This window comes from Heterodontus francisci, chromosome 7 (assembly GCF_036365525.1).
Source record: "Heterodontus francisci isolate sHetFra1 chromosome 7, sHetFra1.hap1, whole genome shotgun sequence".
In the NCBI taxonomy this organism is placed as follows: domain Eukaryota; kingdom Metazoa; phylum Chordata; class Chondrichthyes; order Heterodontiformes; family Heterodontidae; genus Heterodontus; species Heterodontus francisci.
The window spans coordinates 78,761,108-78,780,100 of NC_090377.1; the positions used below are offsets into that span (position 1 = coordinate 78,761,108).

The 18,993-nt window shown below is 42.6% G+C and overlaps 1 protein-coding gene across 2 annotated transcripts in view; it reads left to right on the forward strand.

Moving 5' to 3' along the window:
* agps (alkylglycerone phosphate synthase) overlaps nucleotides 1-18,993 on the forward strand; it is a 177,617-nt gene that overhangs the window by 147,878 nt on the left and 10,746 nt on the right. For both annotated transcript variants that reach the window (XM_068035498.1, XM_068035497.1), the window contains exons 18-19: nucleotides 11,807-11,906; nucleotides 13,887-13,944. In XM_068035498.1, the coding sequence (XP_067891599.1) occupies nucleotides 11,807-11,906; nucleotides 13,887-13,944 (158 nt within the window). The remainder of the gene's footprint in view (nucleotides 1-11,806; nucleotides 11,907-13,886; nucleotides 13,945-18,993) is intronic.

The following is an 18,993-nucleotide window of genomic DNA, read 5'->3' on the forward strand; positions in this document are numbered from 1 at the left end:
AAATAGATCAAAGTGAGGGGGCAATGTAAAGGAGGCCAGAGCTAGAAAAGTAGAAGACGTGCTGGCACATGGTGCCAGAAGAGGTTGCAAAGGGAACATGGAGCAAGGCCGCAGAGAGACATGTAGATGAGGAAATGGGTGACCCAATTAAGGTTCACAAGGACATACAAACAGACGAATTAGGAGTAGGAGTAGGCCACGCGGCCCCTCGAGCCTGCTCCGCCATTCAACAAGATCATGGCTGATTGTAACCTCAACTCCACATTCCAACCTACCCCCGATAACCTTTTATCCCATTGCTTGTCAAGAATCTATCTATATCTGCCTTAAAAAAAAAAAAAAAATTCTAAGACTCTACTTCCACTGCCTTTTGAGGAAGAGTTCCAAAGACTAATGACCCTCTGAGAAAAAATTTCTCCTCATCTCTGTCTTAAATGGGCGACCCCTTATTTTTAAACAGTGACCCCTAGTTCTAGATTCTCCCACAAGGGGAAACATCTTTTCCGCATCTACCCTGTCAAGACCCCTCTGGATCTTGTGTTTCAATTGGGTTGCCTTTTACTCTTCTAAACTCCAGCGGATGCAAGCCTAGCCTGTCCAACCTATCCTCATGAGACAACCCGCCCATTCCAGGTATTGGTCTAATAAACCTTCTCTGAACTGCGTCCAACTCATTTACATCCTTCCTTAAATAAGGAGACCAATACACAAGGGCATAAGAAATAGGAGCAGAAGAAGATCATATGGCCCATCCAGCCTGCTCTGCCATTCAATACATTCATGGCTGATCTTGGGCTTCAATTCCAATTTGCTGCCCGGTTCCCATATCCCTTGATTCCCTGTGAGACAAATCTGTGTATCCCAGCCTTAAATGTCTTCAATGATTAAGCATCCACAACCCTGTGGGGTAGAGAATTCCAAAGGTTCACAACCCTTTGAGTGTAGTAATTTCTCCTCATCTCAGTCCTGAATGATAGTCTCAGGATAAAGGGCCAGTCACCGTGTTCTAGATTCCCCAACCAGTGGGAATAATCTCTCGGCTTCTACCCTATCAAGCCCTTTCAGAAACTTGTATGTCTCAATTAGATCGCCTCTTATTCTTTTAAACTCCAGAGAATACAAACCTAATTTCCTCAGCCTCTTTATAGGACAACCCCCTCATCCCAGGGACCAATTGAGTAAATCTTTGTTGCACCGCCTCCAGTGCAAGTATATCCTTTCTTAAATGTGGAGACCAAAACTGCACACACTATTCCAGGTGCAGTCTTGCCAAAGCCATGTACAATTTTAGTAAGACTTTTTAATTCATTTTGGGCGGACTAACAAGGCAAGGGAATATACAATGGATGGTAGGACCCTAGGAAGTACAGAGGGTCAGAGGGACCTTGGTGTACTTGTCCATAGATCACTGAAGGCAGCAGCACAGGTAGATAAGGTGGTTTGGAAGGCATATGGGATACTTGCCTTTATTAGCCGAGGCATAGAATATAAGAGCAGGGAGGTTATGATGGAGCTGTATAAAACGCTAGTTAGACCACAGCTGGAGTACTGTGTACAGTTCTGGACACCATACTACAGGAAAGATGTGATTGCAGAGGAGATTCACCAGGATGTTGCCTGGGCTGGAGCATTTCAGCTCTGAAGAGACTGAAAAGGCTAGGGTTGTTTTCCTTAGAGCAGAGAAGGCTGAGGCGAGATATGATTGAGGTATACAGAATTATGAGGGGCCTTGATAGGTTAGATGGGAAGAGACTTTTTCCCTTAGCGGAGGGTCGATAACCAGGGGGCATAGATTTAAGGTAAGGTGCAGGAGGATTTGAGGAAAAATTTTTCACCCAGAGGGTGGTTGGAATCTGGAACGCACTGCCTGAAGGGGTGGTAGAGGCAGGAACCCTCAACATTTAAAGTTTTTAGATGAGCACTTGAAACGCCATAGCATACAAGGCTATGGGCCAAGTGCTGGAAAATGGGATTAGAATAGTTAGGTACTTGATGGCTGGCGCAGACATAATGGGCCGAAGGGCCTATTTCTGTGCTGTATGACTCTGACTATGACTCTATTCCTGTACTCCAATCCCCTTGCAATAAATGCCAATGTGCCATTTGCCTTCCTAATAGCCTGCTGCACCTGCATGTTAACTTTGTGCATTCCTTGTACAAGTACCCCCAAGTCTGTCTGAATATCAACACTTACCAGTTTCATACCTAATAAAATATTCTTTTCTACTTTTACGACCAAAGTGAACAAGTTCACACTTCCCTACATTATACTCCATTTGCCATCTTGTTGCCCGCTCACTTAACTGGTCTATATTTCTTTACAGCCTCTCTACGTCCTCCCCGCAGCTTACCTTTCCACTGAGCTTTGTATCACCAACAAACTTAGATACATTACCCTCTGTTTCTTCATCCAAGTCATTGATAGTGTAAATAGCTGAGGCCCCAGCACTGATCCTTGTGGCACGCCACTATTCACTGCCCACTTGAAAATGCCCCATTTATGCCCACTTCCTGCTTCCTTCTGTTAACCAATCCTCTATCCATGCTAATATATTACCTCCAACACTGTGAGCCCTTATCTTGCCTATTAATCTTTTATGTTGCACCTTACTGAATGCCTTTTGAAAATCTAGGTATACTATATATACCCTCCCCTTTATCTACCCTACTAGTTACATCCTCAAAAACCTCTAATATTTGTCAAACAGGATCTCCCTTTACTAAAGCAATGCTGACTTCTTCTAATCATACTATGCATACAAGGCTATGGGCCAAGTGCTGGACCCCAGGACATGCGCGATGCCAACATCATCACCCTCTATAAAAACAAAGGTGACCGCGGTGACTGCAACAACTACCGTGGAATCTCCCTGCTCAGCATAGTGGGGAAAGTCTTTGCTCGAGTCGCTCTGAACAGGCTCCAGAAGCTGGCCGAGCGCGTCTACCCTGAGGCACAGTGTGGCTTTCGTGCAGAGAGATCGACTATTGACATGCTGTTCTCCCTTCGTCAGATACAGGAGAAATGCCGTGAACAACAGATGCCCCTCTACATTGCTTTCATTGATCTCACCAAAGCCTTTGACCTCGTCAGCAGACGTGGTCTCTTCAGACTACTAGAAAAGATCGGATGTCCACCAAAGCTACTAAGTATCATCACCTCATTCCATGACAATATGAAAGGCACAATTCAACATGGTGGCTCATCAGAGCCCTTTCCTATCCTGAGTGGTGTGAAACAGGGCTGTGTTCTCGCACCCACACTTTTTGGGATTTTCTTCTCCCTGCTGCTTTCACATGCGTTCAAATCCTCTGAAGAAGGAATTTTCCTCCACACAAGATCAGGGGGCAGGTTGTTCAACCTTGCCCGTCTAAGAGCGAAGTCCAAAGTACGGAAAGTCCTCATCAGAGAACTCCTCTTTGCTGACGATGCTGCTTTAACATCTCACACTGAAGAATGCCTGCAGAGTCTCATCGACAGGTTTGCGTCTGCCTGCAATGAATTTGGCCTAACCATCAGCCTCAAGAAAACGAACATCATGGGGCAGGATGTCAGAAATGCTCCATCCATCAATATTGGCGACCACGCTCTGGAAGTGGTTCAAGAGTTCACCTACCTAGGCTCAACTATCACCAGTAACCTGTCTCTAGATGCAGAAATCAACAAGCGCATGGGTAAGGCTTCCACTGCTATGTCCAGACTGGCCAAGAGAGTGTGGGAAAATGGCGCACTGACACGGAACACAAAAGTCCGAGTGTATCAGGCCTGTGTCCTCAGTACCTTGCTCTACGGCAGCGAGGCCTGGATAACGTATGCCAGCCAAGAGCGACGTCTCAATTCATTCCATCTTCGCTGCCTTCGGAGAATACTTGGCATCAGGTGGCAGGACTATATCTCCAACACAGAAGTCCTTGAAGCGGCCAACACCCCCAGCTTATACACACTACTGAGTCAGCGGCGCTTGAGATGGCTTGGCCATGTGAGCCGCATGGAAGATGGCAGGATCCCCAAAGACACATTGTACAGCGAGCTCGCCACTGGTATCAGACCCACCGGCCGTCCATGTCTCCGTTATAAAGACGTCTGCAAACGCGACATGAAATCGTGTGACATTGATCACAAGTCGTGGGAGTCAGTTGCCAGCATTCGCCAGAGCTGGCGGGCAGCCATAAAGACAGGGCTAAATTGTGGCGAGTCGAAGAGACTTAGTAGTTGGCAGGAAAAAAGACAGAGGCGCAAGGGGAGAGCCAACTGTGCAACAGCCCCAACAAACAAATTTCTCTGCAGCACCTGTGGAAGAGCCTGTCACTCCAGAATTGGCCTTTATAGCCACTCCAGGCGCTGCTTCACAAACCACTGACCACCTCCAGGCGCGTATCCATTGTCTCTCGAGATAAGGAGGCCCAAAAGAAAAAGAAAGAAACTATGCTTTTCCAAGTGCAATGTTAAGACTACCGTAATAATTTCCAGCATCTTCCCAACGGCTGATAGGCTAACTGGCCTGTGGTTCCCTGTTTTCTCTCTGCCTCCTTTCTTGAAAAGCGGTGTAACATTTGCCAACTTCCAAGCTGACAGGACCATTTCTGAATCTAAGGAATTCTGGAAAATCATAGCCAGCGCGTCCACTATCTCTGCAGCTCTCTTTTTTTTTTTAGAACTCGAGGTTGTAGGCCATCGGGTCCCGAGGATTTGTCAGATTTTAGTCGCTCAAGTTTCTCCAACACTTTTTCTCAGTTGCTATCAATATCCTTAATTTCCTCTCTCTCTTTTTAGCCCCTTGGTTACTGCCTATTTCTGGTATGGAACTTGTGTCTTCAACTGTGAAGCCAGACACAATATTTGTTCAATGCCTCTGCCATTTCCTCATTCCCCATGATGATTTCTCCTGCCTCTGCCTCTAAGGGACCAAAGTCTACTTTAGCTACTCTCTTCCTTTTTATGCACTTTTATAAAAGTTCTTAGAATCTGTTTTTATATTGTTGGCTAGGTTACTCTCATTCTAGTTTTTCCTTTTTATCAACTTTTTGGTAGCCCTTTGCTGGTTTCTAAAACAGTCTGAAGCCTCAGATTTGCTACTATTTTTTGCAACATTATAAGCCTCCTCTTTTAGTCTAATACTCTCCTTAACTTCCTGAGTGAGACACGGATGTGTCTTTCTGGACGAGTTTTTGTTCTTGAATGGAATGTACTTTTTTTTGAACCCTTTGAATTGTTTCTTTAAATGTTGCCCACTGTTCGTTTACCGCCATACCTTCCAGTCTATTTACCCAATTAACCGTAGCCAGTTTTCCCTTCATACCTTCATAATTGGCTTTGTTTAAGATTCTTGCTTGAGATTGAAATGTGTCGCTTTCAAACTTAACATGAAATTCATTGGTATTATGATCACCATTTTCCAGTGGATCTTTTACCATGACTTTTCTTATTAACCCTGCTTCATTACACAATACGAGATCTAAGCTAGCTTTATCCCTAGTCAGTTCTATAATGTATTGCTCCAATAATTTCCCATTTGAGCTGTCCAATAATATAACTGCTGTTAGGGGGCCTGTAAACTACTCCCACCAGTGTTTTCTGACTACTGCTATTCCTAATTCCCACCCAAACTGATTCTACTTCATGATCATCTGAGGCCAGATCCCTTCTTAATGTCCTTATGCCATCCTTTACTATGAAGGCTACCCCTCCTCCTTTCCCATTCTGTCTGTCACTCAGAAATATTGTATGTCCTGTAATATTCATTTCCCAACCCTGATCTCCTTGTAACCACGTCTCGGTAATGGCAATTCGATCTAGATCACTTACCTCTATTCGTGCCACTAGTTCATCTATCTTATTACAGATGCTTCGTGCATTCAGATAAAAGAACTTTAATATTTTTTTTAAACCGCTATTCCCTGCAATGATCTTTTTTGCCAATGTACAATTTTTATTAAACTCTGTCCCGTTCTGTTGGGAGTTACCCACATCACTATCCTGCCCCCCTCTCTTTGGATTTCAAAATTTCCTTTTACCCAAGCCCCCCCCTCCCCCCCGCACCTCCCTGTTAGTTTAAAACCCTGTCCAATGACCTAGTTATGCGATTGGCCAGGGACATTGGTTCTAGCCCAGTGCAAGTGAAGCCCATCCCAATGTATTAGCTCCCTCTTCTGAGTACTGATGCCAGTGCCCCAAAAATCAAAACCCCTTCTTCCCACGCCACTCTTTGAGCCACGCATTTAGTTTTCTAATCTGCTTAACTCTGTGCCAATTTGCGTGTGGCTCAGGTAACAATCCGGTGATGATTATCTTTGATCTGCATTTTAGTTTGGACCCAAACTCCTCAAATTCTCTAAACAGAGCATTTCCGGTTCAACCATGTCATTGGTTCCCACATGGATCACGGCAACAGGATCCTCCCCCTCCCACTCCAGGTTCCTCTCCAGCCATGAGGAGATGTCCTTAACCCTGGCACTGGGCAGACAACGCAGCCGTCGGAGCTCCCGGACGCGGCTACAGAGAACCGTATCTATCCCCCTGACTATACTGTCTCCTATCACCACCACACTTCTCTTCACTCCCTCCACTGGAAGGCATCTTTCACCATGATACCATGGTCAGTCCACTCATCCACCTTGCAATCCTTCTCTTCATCTGCACACATAGCAAGGACCTGGTACCTGTTGGACAAGGTCAGGGGCTGAGACTCCTCCATCACTACATGCTTGATTTTCCCCCCTACCTGCCTCACTCACAGTCACACCCTCCTGTCCCTGACCATTGACCATCTCCAATGGTCTCCCGACTCTAAGGAGTGTGATTGCCTCCTGGAACAAAGTGTCGAAGAAACTCTTCCCCCTCCTTGATGCTCCGCAATGTCTGCAACTCTGTCTGCAGCTCAACAATTCTGAGCTGAAGTCACGCAAGTTGCAGACACTTACTGCAGACATGGTTCTCTGGGATTGCAGTTCATTCCACAGCTTCCCACATGCTACATTTGCAGCACAACACCAGCCATCTCTACAACCTTATTTTTTAATTAGTCAATTAGTTAATAATTTAAGCTGAAGTAATGGAAAGTTGCGCTCACCTACCTTGGAGTCAAAGGAAGAAGACTCACCAGCTGCTGGAGGCTGAAAAGGAGCCCCTCTGCACTGAATTCCCATGTGCACCAAATTTCCAACTTCACTCTGGCAAATGTCTCTTCTCACTACACACAGTACTGTAGACGTGGTCTCACCAATGCCCTGTATAACTGAAGCATAACCTCCCTACCTTTGAATTCAGTTCCCCTAGCAATAAACTAACATTCTATTAGTTTTCCTAATTACTTGCTGTACCTGCATACTAGCCTTGTGCAATTCATGCACTGGGACACCCAGATCCCTCTATATCTCAGAGCTCTGCAATCTCACCATTTAGGTAATTATTTTTTATTATTCTTGCCAAAATAGACAAGTTCACATTTTCCCACATGCTACTCCATTTGCCAGATCTTTGCCCACTCATTTAACCTATCTATATCCCTTTGTAGCCATCACAAGGATGATGGAAGAGCAGGAATTAGTGTTGGGTAGAATGTGGGCAGTGAAGTATTGTATGAGTTGCAGTTTTTGAAGGATGGAAATTCAGAGACCTGAGAATAGAAAATTAGAATGATCAAGCTTTAGAGGTGATGGAGGGTTTCGTTGGCAATGTGAATAAGGACTGAGGTGGTCTTGGTGGTTAGAATATGGAGTGTTGAAACTCAACTCATGGTCAAACTATCAGTTTTTGTCTGAGTGAACAGCCAGGAAGGAGGACGGAACCAGCATCTTGGGTGCAGTTTTTGTCGGGAGCTAAATCAGCTGACTTCCATTGATGAATGTTTGTGCTTATTTGGGTTAGAAAAATAGACAGCATGATGGTGTTAGTGGAGTCTGGAATGGTAATGGAGAGCTCATGGCTTCATCAAGGGATAGTATAGCAATGAGACCAAGAATGTTCCAAAACTGTCCTTTTATTATTTTCTTAATATCCACCCCTTCTAACACTGGTACACTGGTTGCAGTTTGCTTTAACAGAAGAATGCACTTCAATTCTAGCTTGCATTGACAGCTCCTCCCAGCCCCGCAACTTCTACGGCAGGGCAAGAGTTGTGATATCATGGAGCCCTCACAGTCTCCAGTGCGTCTCTCTATCAAAACGGTTATCCCCGCACTGCTTTTAGTTTAAACAGGTGGTGGCTGACCAGTTTATTTCCAACTTTTTCTGTTCTCGTTTGATTTTCTTTCCTTTCTTTTATTTGTTTTTGGGATGTGAGCATTGCTGGCGAGATTAGCTTTTATTCCCCATCTTTAATTGTTCTTGAGCAGGTGGTAAACTACTGCCTTGAACTGCTGCAGTCCATTTGGAGTGGGTGCACCCACAGTGGTGTTAGGGAGGGAGTTCCAGGATTTTGATGCTGTGGCAGCGAAGGAATGGCGATATAGTTCCATGTCAGGGTGGTGTGTGACTTGGAGGGGAACTTGCAGGTGGTGGGGTTCCCATGCCTCTGCTTCCCTTGTTCTAGGTGGTACAGGTTGTGGATTTGGAAGATGCTGTCGAAGAAGTCTTTGCAAGTTGCTGCAGTGCATCTTCTAGATGGTGTACACTGCAGTCGTGGCATGCCAGTGGTGGAGGGAGTGAATGTTTAAGGTGGTTGGTGTGAAAATCAAGCGGGCTGCTTTGTCTTGGTGTCAGGTTGCTTGAATGTTGGAGCTGCACTCATCTAGGCAAGTGGAGAGTTTTCCATCACACATCTGACTTGTGCCTTGTAGATGGTGGACAGGCTTTGGGGAGTCAGGAGGTGAGTTACTCGCCTCAGTATTTTCAGCCTGTGACCTGCTCTTGTAGCCACAGTATTTATATGGCTGGTCTGGTTAAATTTCTGGTGATTGATAACCCCCAGGATCTTGATAAAAGCAAAATACTGCAGATGCTGGAAATCTGAAATAAAAACAAGAAATGCTGGAAATACTCAGCGGGTCTGGCAGCATCTGTGGAGAGAGAAGCAGAGTTAACGTTTCAGGTCAGTGGAACCCAGGATCTTGATGGTGGGGAATTCAGCGATAGTAATGCTATTGAATGTCAAGGGGAAATGGTTAGATTCTCTCTTGTTGATGATCATTGCCTGGCACCTGTGGTGTAAATGTTGCTTCCAACTTATCAGCCCAAGCCTGAATGTTGTCCAGGTCTTGCTGCAGGCGGGCACCGACTGATTCAGTATCTGAGGAGTTGCAAATGGTACTGAACACTGCAATCATCAGTGAACATCCCCAATTCTGACCTTGTGTTGGAAGGCAGGTGATTGAAGCAGCTGAAGATACTTAGGCCTAGGATGCTATTCTGAGGAACTCCTGCAGTGATGTCCTGTGGCTGAGATGATTGGCCTCCAACAGCCACAACCATCTTGCTTTGTGTTAGGTATGATTCCATCTAGTGGAGAGTTTTTCTTCTGATTTCAATTGACTTCAATTTTGCAAGGGCTCCTTGATTCCACACTTAGTCAAATGCTGCCTTGATGTCAAGGACAGTCACTCTCACCTAATCTCTGGAACTCGGCTCTTTTGCCCATGTTTGTACCAAGGCTGTAATGAGGTATGGAGTCGAGTGGCTGTGGAGGAACCCAAACTGAGCATCCGTGAGCAGGTTATTGTTGAGTAAGTGCCACTTGATAGCACTGTAGATGAGACCCCTTCCATCATTTTGCTGATTGAGAGTAGACTGATGGGGCAGTAATTGACTAGATTGAATTTGTCCTGCTTTTGGAAGACAGGACATACCTGGGCAATTTTCCTCATTGTCAGATAGATTTCTAGTTGTAGCTGTACTGGAATAGCTTAGCTAAATGTCTGGCTAGTTCTGGAGCACAGGTCTTCAGTACCACAGCTGGGATGTCACCAGGGCCCATAGCCTTTGCTGTATCTCGTGCCATCAGCCGTTTCTTGATGTCATATGGAGTAAATTGAATTTATTTCCTTCCTATTTTCTCCAATTACCTGCTGTGGCCCAGAACATCCTCTGCTTTATTTTCTTCTTTATCCACCACCCCCCCACCACACCCACAAGGGGCAGCTCCCAAAAGAATCATGACAGAGTTTAAAAACTCCGCTAAGTTTGAAGAAAAAGGTGCAATCTGAATCCATTTGTGTGGTGTCTCACTACCTCTAATCCAAAAACTGCAGACTATTGCATTAAAGTTCTTTTAATAAAAGTGTAGGAGGAGACGTCACATAATTGCTCATCTTGCAACTAGTCCAACTTGATTTGACAATAACGTATGGAGGATTAATAATTAGAGATTTTTAACATATTGTCTCTCCATTTCGTCATTGAGCATCGAGTCACCATCCACCATGGCCTTGTGCTCCAGAATTCATTTTCCTAAAAATGTTTTCTCTGTTAAAGGTGATGTGTAAGTTGTTGTAAAGGGATCTTCTAGACGTATTGGCATAAACATGGGGCTAAATCCTAACTTATTGAATGGCGGGGCTTGAGGGGCTGAATGGTCTACTTCTGCTCCTATTTCTTATGTTCTAACTCCCAAAATTGGGTGGGTTGGGGTTGTCTGGTAAAAATGAAAAAAATCTGGAACGGGAACCAAATCTGCCCAATTCTGATTTATTGGAAATGGGGTGAGGGGTGGATGACCAACCCAATCATGGGAAGTGGTTTGGTTATTTAAATGAGGCAACATGCTTTCATTTTAAGTCATTCTATTTTTAACCATAGGCAGTCAGGTTTCCCATGCCTTGGGGAAACTCAGCAGCTGAGAGGAGGACTGAATCCATGAAGTAAATTTACAGCATTGCTTGTCAGCCTGAAAGAACAGAGTACTTCCTCCAGGCCCAACAAGCTACTTTGTTTAGCCATCTGTAAACCTGCCCCAATCTGTCTGCTCACCTTTCCTTCCTACTTCCCCCGCAGCCCCCACACAAAAGGCCATCATCCATTCCTCTCCCCACAATTGGGACCCCACAGAACACCATGGGATGACTCGCCCTGCTGCCATGATCTCCCGCTCACCCCATACACCTACCTGCTCTTGTCGACTTTGGCTCTTTGAAGCGGGCATCCTACCCAAGAGGCCTTCAGCCTGTCAGTTCGGCTGACTATGGATGGGAACCCCCACAGGAAAAGAATTTAAAGTAGTCTTGTATTTAAATTCTGCAGGACATTCTGGAAACCCATTCTTCCAAATTTCGCCTTTCAACAGTACCCCTGCAGAGAACTCCACTCCAGAGTACAGTCCAGGCCATAGATTTTAATCCATGCATTTGTATTAGAATCAGAATTGTTACAGCACAGGAGGCAGCCATTCGGCTTGTGTCCGTGCCGTATCTCTGCAAGAGTAACTCGCCTAGTTCCACTACCCTTCAATGTAAGAAGAGTAAAATAACAGGGTGGCGCAGTGGTTCGCACCGCAGCCTCACAGCTCCAGCGACCCGGGTTCAGTTCTGGGTACTGCCTGTGCGGAGCTTGCAAGTGCTCCCTGTGTCTGCGTGGGTTTCCGCTGGGTGCTCCGGTTTCCTCCCACAGCCAAAGACTTGCAGGTTGATGGGGCAATTTACAATGGCCAATTTACCTTGGTGTAGGTAGGTGGTAGGAGAATGGTGGGGATGTGGTAGAGAATATGGGGTTAATATAGGATTAGTATAAATGGGTGGTTGTTGGTCGGCACAGACTCGGTGGGCCAAAGGGCCTGTTTCAGTGCTGTATCTCTAAATAAATAAAATAAATAAATAAACAGATGATTGAGCAAATTATTTGTGGTTGTTCAACATAACTTCACTTTGTTTTCTCTTTCAGAGTTACCCAAACTTACGATGCTGGAGCTTGTGTCTATTTCTACTTTGCTTTTAATTACAGGGGTATAAGTGACCCAATTACTGTGTTTGAGAAAATTGAGGTAACTTTGTCCAAGTACTCGTATACGCTTCCCCTTATTCAGAACTATTTTCTAAAAAATGTGAAATGTAATGTAAAAAAAACTTCTCTTTGTAAATATTTTGAGTTGATTGTAAAGTTTGATTCATTTGCAGAATGAGAACAATAATATGGTGACTGGTTTCTATTTTGTGTAACTGATCTATGTCTTTTTTCCCAAACTCTCCAAAACACATTTATCACCTACATGCACATTTAGAAACTGTTCTGCAGGCCACAAGATTCACTATGGCTACACATTAAAGTTTTGTTGATCCATAATCTAATTGTTGAAACAAACTTGTGGGTTCAGATAATCATCTCGGCCTATGCTAACTGAAGCTATTGTTGAGCTATTAAAATGCTTTGCTATCCTATTCCATATGAGCTGTGGTGTGAAAACAAACTCCAGTATGTTTTGCATCATCCCCCTGAAAGAAAATTAAATTTAAAAACTTGTGCTGCATTGATGGCCATGTCTGGAACATGTTCTGGCCAGTGTAACACCAGAAAATGGCCAAGAGATCTCACTCGGGTCTTCATGGATGGTGCTGCTGCTCAAAGTTTTAATCAGGTCATGGGAGTGTCCATGGTAATGTTTGCTCTGTCAGGGGAGGATTTCCTTGGCAGTTCATGCCAAATGTAGATGCCTTTTGCAAAGTATTCTACCATCCTAGTAAAGTGTCTTGGTGAACTGATGGGCTTTATACAAATTGGATTAAACCCCATTAAAAACAGATCCTGCTGGAAAGACACAGCAGGTCCATCAGCATCCCTGAAGATTAGTTTCAATTGTAAAATAGAACACCTGAAAAGGTGATTTGTCTTTTGTCCTTGTAGATGGTGATGGATCTGTCGTGTACTTCCAGAATTTAATGTTATTTGATTTCCAGTATTCATATTTTTTTATCTGAACAGTATTAACACAGTTTTGTCTGTTCCCTATGGGGAACTCCTAGCCTGGATATTCTGCCTCGCAGACACTACATTTGAAATCAAACGCTCCATGTGAGAATCAGTAGACAAACTCCTGTCACCACTACAGCTCAGTACTTTGATAGACCTATCCATTGCAGGTCACAGGAAAGGATTGGTAGGGACTGGAAAGAAACCAGCACTAATATTTAAGCTTGGAGTAAGTTTGCTTAGTTACATTATTAAAGGTTTGTCCAAAGATTTACCTGACACAAAAGAATCTTGACAATTTAAAAAAACTTTTTAAAACTTCCTTTGTTGCATTCTATGCTATTTGCTGCAGTTTTGTAAAATTTGGACCATTGAAATGAGTGGAATATTTTGGTAGAATGTGGCTGTTCTTCCCCCAAAGGTTGGGGGAAAAAATTGGCTTTTAATTGAGTTGAGCTTAAATTTGGTTGCAGACTGAGCATGACCATTTGTATATCATTGTTTTCCCTTCCACTCCATCATCTTTAAGCTTGTCTGTGGCTAACATTCAATCTGTTAATGCATGTTGAGAGCAAACCAATTTGATTTTGTATATGATCTTAAAGCAGACAAAAATATTGTCCCATCACACTTAGAATTGTACAATAGATTAAAAAATATACTTGTGTAAGTTGCAGTGTCTTGAAATTGAGCAGCTGCATGATTAACTGAATTTTTATTGCTAGCCCCATAAATCCCTCTAAGCATTATAGAATCTTGGATCAAAGTTTCCTTACCCATTCCCATCCCAGGAGGTAAAAAATCTGCTCAACCAAAGAGTCATATTTTTCAATATTTTCTAATTTTGAGTATTAAAATATTTTTCAAACTTCCAAGGATACCGAAATGTTAATAGAAAACAGTCAAATTCCAATTAGTTATAACTAATACTAAAATGTGCAGAAAAAGCTTGCAGGGTAGTAGTGTAGCTTTGATACTACACAATCAAAAATGGCTTGTGAAGTATTTGTTCATGAATATGTTTAACTACCAGTTTCAATTCTTTGTATTAAATTAGGCTTCAGCCAGAGAAGAAATACTTGAGAATGGAGGAAGTCTTTCCCACCATCATGGAGGTGAGTACACTCTCATCTTGTGCTTTTCCCCTTCCCCCCTCAGGCTTGTACTACACCGCTGTTCCATAGACTTCTGATGCATCACTCAAGTGGCTATTCTCCCAATGTGAGTGTAGACTCTCATGCCTGGAGCCTATTTTATCATGGGGCGGCACCCTGATTAACTTATTTACTCCGTCCACACCACTAAGCTGAAGCTAATTGTAGTAGCCCAATAGCTAATGGCACAGATCAGGGAGATCAAATTTGCAAAGGTCTGTTGATCAGTACTACACCACACCATGCATTTACACACTGCAAACACACAGCCTTTTTGAAATGTACTGTTTTTTGCTGTTGTTTCTTTTTGGCTGTCAAGATGGAGAGCACAAAAATAGGGATGAACCAAGAATTTTGGGAAGGATGTGAAGACTTTGAAGAGGGTAAAGAAGAGCTTTTCTAGAATGGTTCCAGGGATGAGGGATTACAGTTACGTAGATGGATTGGAGAATCTGGGATCATTCTGCTTGGAGAAGAGAAAGCTGAAGAGATTTGATAGGTGTTTAAAATTATGAATGATTTCGGTAGAGTGAATAAAGAGAAACTTGTTCCAATTGCTGAAGGGTCAGTAACCAGAGGCCACAAATTTAAGGTGATTGGCAAAAGACCCAGAGGTGATATGAGGAAAAACTTTATTTTCCGTACAAGTGGTTAGGATTGGGAATGCACTACTTGATTGCATGGTGGATACAGATTCAATAGTTGGCTTCATTAAGGAATAGGATAAATACTTGAACAACAATACATTTCAGGGATATGGAAAAAGACCGAGAGTGGGACTAACTGGATCACTCTTTGAAAGAATTGGCATAGTCTCAATGGACTGAATGGCCTCTTTTTGTGCTGTACTTTTCTATAATTCTAACCTATAGGCCAGTGAGCCTTTCATCCATTTTCCATAAAGTATTAAAAAACACCCTGTTAGAGGGGTTAATTAAATAGAATGGGAATATTATGAAGGAGTCAGCATGGAATTAAGGGAGGAAGGTCTTGCCGAACAGGTTTGCTGGTTTTTGAAGAAATAGCAGGCATTGTTTATGGTGGATGTAATATATTTAGGTTTTAGCAAGGCTTTTGTGGATGGAATATAATCCGGTTTTAGTATGGCTTTTGATACTGTGACACAAGCAATTAGTCCACAAAGTAGAAAGGTATGAAATAAGAGACTAGCTTCTGGGATGGATTGAAAATCAGTAAAATCGGTGAATATTGGCTAAATTGGTTTGTGGATGGAGCTGCACCAACATAGCAATGGGTTACATTGATCAGTGCTGGGTCTATTGCTATTTGACTTAGAATGGATGACAAAGAAAGCTGTATCATTTTGCAGATGATACCAAATTGTGGGAGATGGTGTTTGAGTAATAGGGAGCAGACAGTTTAAATGCAAAGAGATTTGAGTTGACTGGGAAGGTGGAATAATGAATGGTAAATTACATTTAATGTAGAAAACTGCAATTTAATGGGGAAAGAAATAAATGGAGTTTAAACGAAATAGCTGTGGACTACAGGAAACTACCCGAGCAGAATCTGGGGATATTGGTATGTGGCTCACTGAAGACAGCAGTGCAGGAAGAAAAGCTAATTAGATCTTGGGATGTATAGCCTGTGGGATAGAGCACTGATCCCAGGCAATAAGTCTATATGAGGTGCTGGTATATTTGTGCAATATGTACAATTCTAGTTGCTATGTTACAGCAATGATATTCAGCACCTAGACCTGCTGATAGCTTAAGGCATCTGAGCTATGAGAAGTTGAAGAGGCTGGGATTGTTTACTCTGGAGTAAAGATATTATTCAAATATTTAAGATTCTCAAGGGAATAGATCAATTAAGCTGTAACTCCATGTTAATGTATTCAGATCTGGGGAGACAGACCTTGAGGTTTTTAAAGGTAAAGAGATGCACATAGAGAGTTTGAGTTGAACAGAGGTGACTGAAAGGGCTTCCACCAATAGTGGAGCAAAGGGCATGAATGTAATGCCATGGTTGGAGGAATGAGGCATTCTGAGTGTAATTTGGGCTGGAGTAGATAGCAGAAACAGGGTAGGCTAAGGCCAGTAGTGGATTGTGATATGTGAGCAGTTTGTTGCCAGTGCAGGTCAGTGGAGCATTGTGTGTGGTGGACAGGATATATGCAGCAGAGTTTTTTTTAAGTTTGTTGAGAGTGGAAGAAGGGAAGCTAGCAAGGAATATGTTAGTTTAGTTAATTTTGAAGGTGACTAAGTCATGGATAAGGATTTCAGTGCTGGAGTGCCAAGTTAGATATTGAAGCAGGCAATGTTACAGAGAAAGTAACTGGTCTTAGTGACGGATAGGATATGGTGATAAAGTGCAGCTCGGTCAAACAGTGCTGAAATAATGAATGGATTGGCTCATTCAATAGTGGGAAAGGGGCTGGAGTCGGTGGCAAGTTATTGGAGTTTGTAGCAAGCATCAAAATATTGGACTTGAGTTTAGAAAATAAATATGCACAGACAGTTTCGTTTTTCCTACTTTATATTGAGGCTGGTGTGTTTTTGGGGAAAAAAATGGCAGAATTTAATATCAGTTAAGGATTGGGTGCTTGAGACATATTTGGGATTAACCAGTTGGACTGCAGAGTCTTTTTCAGTGTTGTGCTTTCCTGTGTAAAATGTAATGTTCACATAAGCATCTTGTAGAATCTCGCCATTATGATTTCTTTAAAATATTAGCCAAGTATACTATAACAGTTAAGTGGGAACTTTTTTTTTTGGTTGGTTCAAAGGTAATATTTCCAATGGGAACAGTATTCTATCTTTCATGCTTTAGGAAAACACTCTTTGTAATGTTTTAAAAGTACTGTTTCTTGGGACTTGAGAAATTTGGCAAAATATAAGTATGAGACTTAATCTATAGATAGCAATGCTTGAAATCTTACTAAACATTTATACTGCAATCTCCTTTTATAAAAATGTTTCACAACTGCGCTATTTGCTTTTATTCCATTTAACATTGTGGCAGATGAGACAATGTACTTGAAGGCAGGAGATATTGGTGAACTGTGATTGTTAAATGATCAGTTTATGTGATGTGCAATCCAGTTAAGTTAGTTAGTTAGAGATACAGCACTGAAACAGGCCCTTCAGCCCACCGAGTCTGTGCCGACCATCAACCACCCATTTATACTAATCCTACACTAATTCCATATCCCTACCACATCTTCACCTGTCCCTATATTTCTCTACCACCTACCTATACTAGGGGCAATTTATAATGGACAATTTACCTATCAACCTGCAAGTCTTTAATGGGAAAAGCACCCGGAGGAAACCCACGCAGACACAGGGAGAACTTGCAAACTCCACACAGGCAGTACCCAGAATTGAACCCGGGTCGCTGGAGCTGTGAGGCTGCGGTGCTAACCACTGCGCCGCCCCTGTGATTATATGGCATTAAAATCAATTCTGATCAATTTACATAAAAATAAAAGCAAAATACTGCGGATGCTGGAAATCTGAAATAAAAACAAGAAATGCTGGAACCACTCAGCAGGTCTGGCAGCATCTGTGGAAAGAGAAGCAGAGTTAATGTTTCGGGTCAGTGAAGAAGGGTCACTGACCCAAAACGTTAACTCTGCTTCTCTTTCCACAGATGCTGCCAGACCTGCTGAGTGGTTCCAGCATTATTTCTTCTGATCAATTTACAGTTCAGTATCATTTTACTTGCACTTAAGTAGGCATTTTGCAGTAACTATACTATCTTTTGAGGATTTGAAATAAGTGAATTGGATAATAGAAGAAAATGTTTTTCAAATGTATCTTAAAGTACAAGTTGAATATATTTTCATGTCCTTACAATTGAATGAATGCTAAAGCAGCCCTGGGTATTTGAGCTGATTTGCTTAGGGCATCTGGGTCATGCAACCACGTCCTATCTTAATTATTCAATACTTTAGATCTCTAGTTGCATGCTTTCACCGTGGCATTGCTATTTTGGAATTTTACATTCATTTAAAGAAGTTAAATTGGCATGTGGTAAATTCTGAACTAAAAGCAAAATGATAGATACCAAAATAAAAGGACTATTTGAGAAATTAGTTAGGCTAAAAGACGACAAAGTGCTGAGACTTAACTGGATACATCCAAGGATCCTGAGGAACATGAGGTAAGAAACAGCAGAGGCCATAGAAATTAGGTTGTGGCGAGAGTAGATATGCGCCAAAGGACTGGAGAGTTGCCAATGTAATGTCTCTTTTCAAAAATATAATTACAGGCCAGTTGGTTTAACATCTGTAGTAGCGAAAATGTTGAAATCTTTCAGGATGAAATTATTAATTATCTAAAGGAAGAGAAAATCATTTGAAGCAGCCAGTGCTGATTTCAGAAACGAAGATTGTGCTCAACAGACCTGATAAATCTCTTTAAGGAGATGGTTGGGGTGGGCAGGGGGTGCTGGAGAATGCAATAGATGTATGTGGACCTTTAGAAAATCTTTGACAAGGTACCACACAGAGACTGTTGGAGAACATTAAAAGGTATGAAATTAGGGGGGTGTTAGCAAATTTCATTTTTAAAAACTAGTTGGGAGAGGAAACAGACAGTGGCAGTTAAAGGCAGTTTCTCAGGGTGCTTGGATATAGGTAGTAGTGTCCCACAAGGTTCTCTTCTGGGTCTGAATATGTGTACATTAATCATTCAGATATAGTGCTATAGGGAGTTGCTTAAATTTGCAGGCAGTGCTGAAACAGTAATCACAATCTGGGCACTTGAGGCAAGGGGATGTTGATGGTGGGATGTGAAAAAAAATTGGCACTGTTGGTTCAAGGCGGTTCATTCATTATTTTGGTTTATAAAAAGTACCAATACTTTGAAGGAAAGTTGTGTTATGTGAAAGAGCAGTGAGATTTGGGGTTTCAGATTCACCAGACGTCAAAGGCAGCACCTCAACTGAATAAGGCCAGAAATAAAGCTTGTGGAATACTGGGCTTTATGGGAAGGGGCATGGAAAATATGCCAAAACGCAATTGTGAATCTATATAAAACCTTA